At 56.3% G+C, this 1,142-nt stretch overlaps 1 protein-coding gene across 1 annotated transcript in view; it reads right to left on the bottom strand.

The window, feature by feature from the left end:
* The window catches only part of CUL7 (cullin 7), a 16,016-nt gene that overhangs the window by 4,783 nt on the left and 10,091 nt on the right, over nt 1-1,142 (bottom strand). The window contains 2 exon segments of the mRNA XM_010863240.1: nt 71-287; nt 451-662. Of these exon segments, the coding sequence (XP_010861542.1) occupies nt 71-287; nt 451-662 (429 nt within the window).

Below are 1,142 nucleotides of genomic sequence, written 5' to 3'. Positions count from 1 at the left end.
CGCGGTCTGTCCCAAGCCTCTCTCTGCCTTCCTCTCTTCTTGCTACTTTAGTTCCCTCCCCCGCTCCCACCTGTATCTTCTTCTCTGTGTCCTCCAGCTTCAGGAGCTCCTGATCCAGCCGCTGGAGCTGGTATACGTGGAACTGGCGCTGCAGCTCCTCCGAGGTGCTCAGGCTCCGCAACATCTGCTGGGGGAGGCGGGTGGGGAAGCAGGGGCCGATCTGCTCCAGCACGGCCCCCTCCAGCCAGCTCGAGCCCACGCCCAGGAGACGGTCCGCCATGTAGTGCCTGCAGCGTGCACAGCCCAGGCCGAGCCTTGGTGAGGCTGCCTGGCAGGGCCTCCCACTCCAAGACTCCAGCCTACCCAGACCCCAGCCCCCCAGACCCCGAGGGCTTGCCTTGCCCATCATCCTGCCTCCCCCCACCTCCCACTCCCTCGGTCCACACTCACTGGTAGTAATGCTCGAAAGTGGTGGCTATCTCCAGGCCAGAGAAGATGAGGACGGTTTCCAGGCATCGCTGCAGTTGGGCCAGCATCTCCATTCCCCGGGCCCCACCAATCCGGCTGCCCTGGATCCGCTGGTCGATGTGTCGGGCAAACTGCTCACTCACCTGGGCAGTGGGAAGAGCACAGGAAAACTGTGAAGGAGGCGAGATCGGGTGTGTTCAGGGTGGTATGATCGTAGTCAGAAACTGAAGGAGAGAATGAAGCTGGTGAGTGGGAGCACAGGGAGGAGGAGGGTCTGAGGAAGGAAATATGAATGGCCAGCAGCTTTATCAACTGGTCAACAATTTTATAAAATTCATAAAATCATTAACAACTGTGTACATTAACAATTCTGGGACTTCCCTGATGGTCCAATGGTTAAGACTCCATGCTACCAATGCTGGGGGCCCGGGTTTATCCCACGTGCCACAACTAAGACGTGACACCCCCAAATAAATTCAGTAAAATAAAGAATGTTAAAAAAAATACTAACAATGATAAACACAATTTTCACATTTAGCATGTCTGCTGCTGCTGCTAAGTCACTTCAGTCGTGTCCGACTCTGTGCAACCCCAGAGACGGCAGCCCACCAGGCTCCCCCGTCCCTGGGATTCTCCAGGCAAGAACACTGGAGTGGGTTGCCATTTCCCTGTCT

This window comes from Bison bison, unplaced genomic scaffold (genome assembly GCF_000754665.1).
Source record: "Bison bison bison isolate TAMUID 2011002044 unplaced genomic scaffold, Bison_UMD1.0 scf7180017864487, whole genome shotgun sequence".
NCBI classification, from domain to species: domain Eukaryota; kingdom Metazoa; phylum Chordata; class Mammalia; order Artiodactyla; family Bovidae; genus Bison; species Bison bison.
This window is presented reverse-complemented; position numbering and strand designations above follow the sequence as displayed.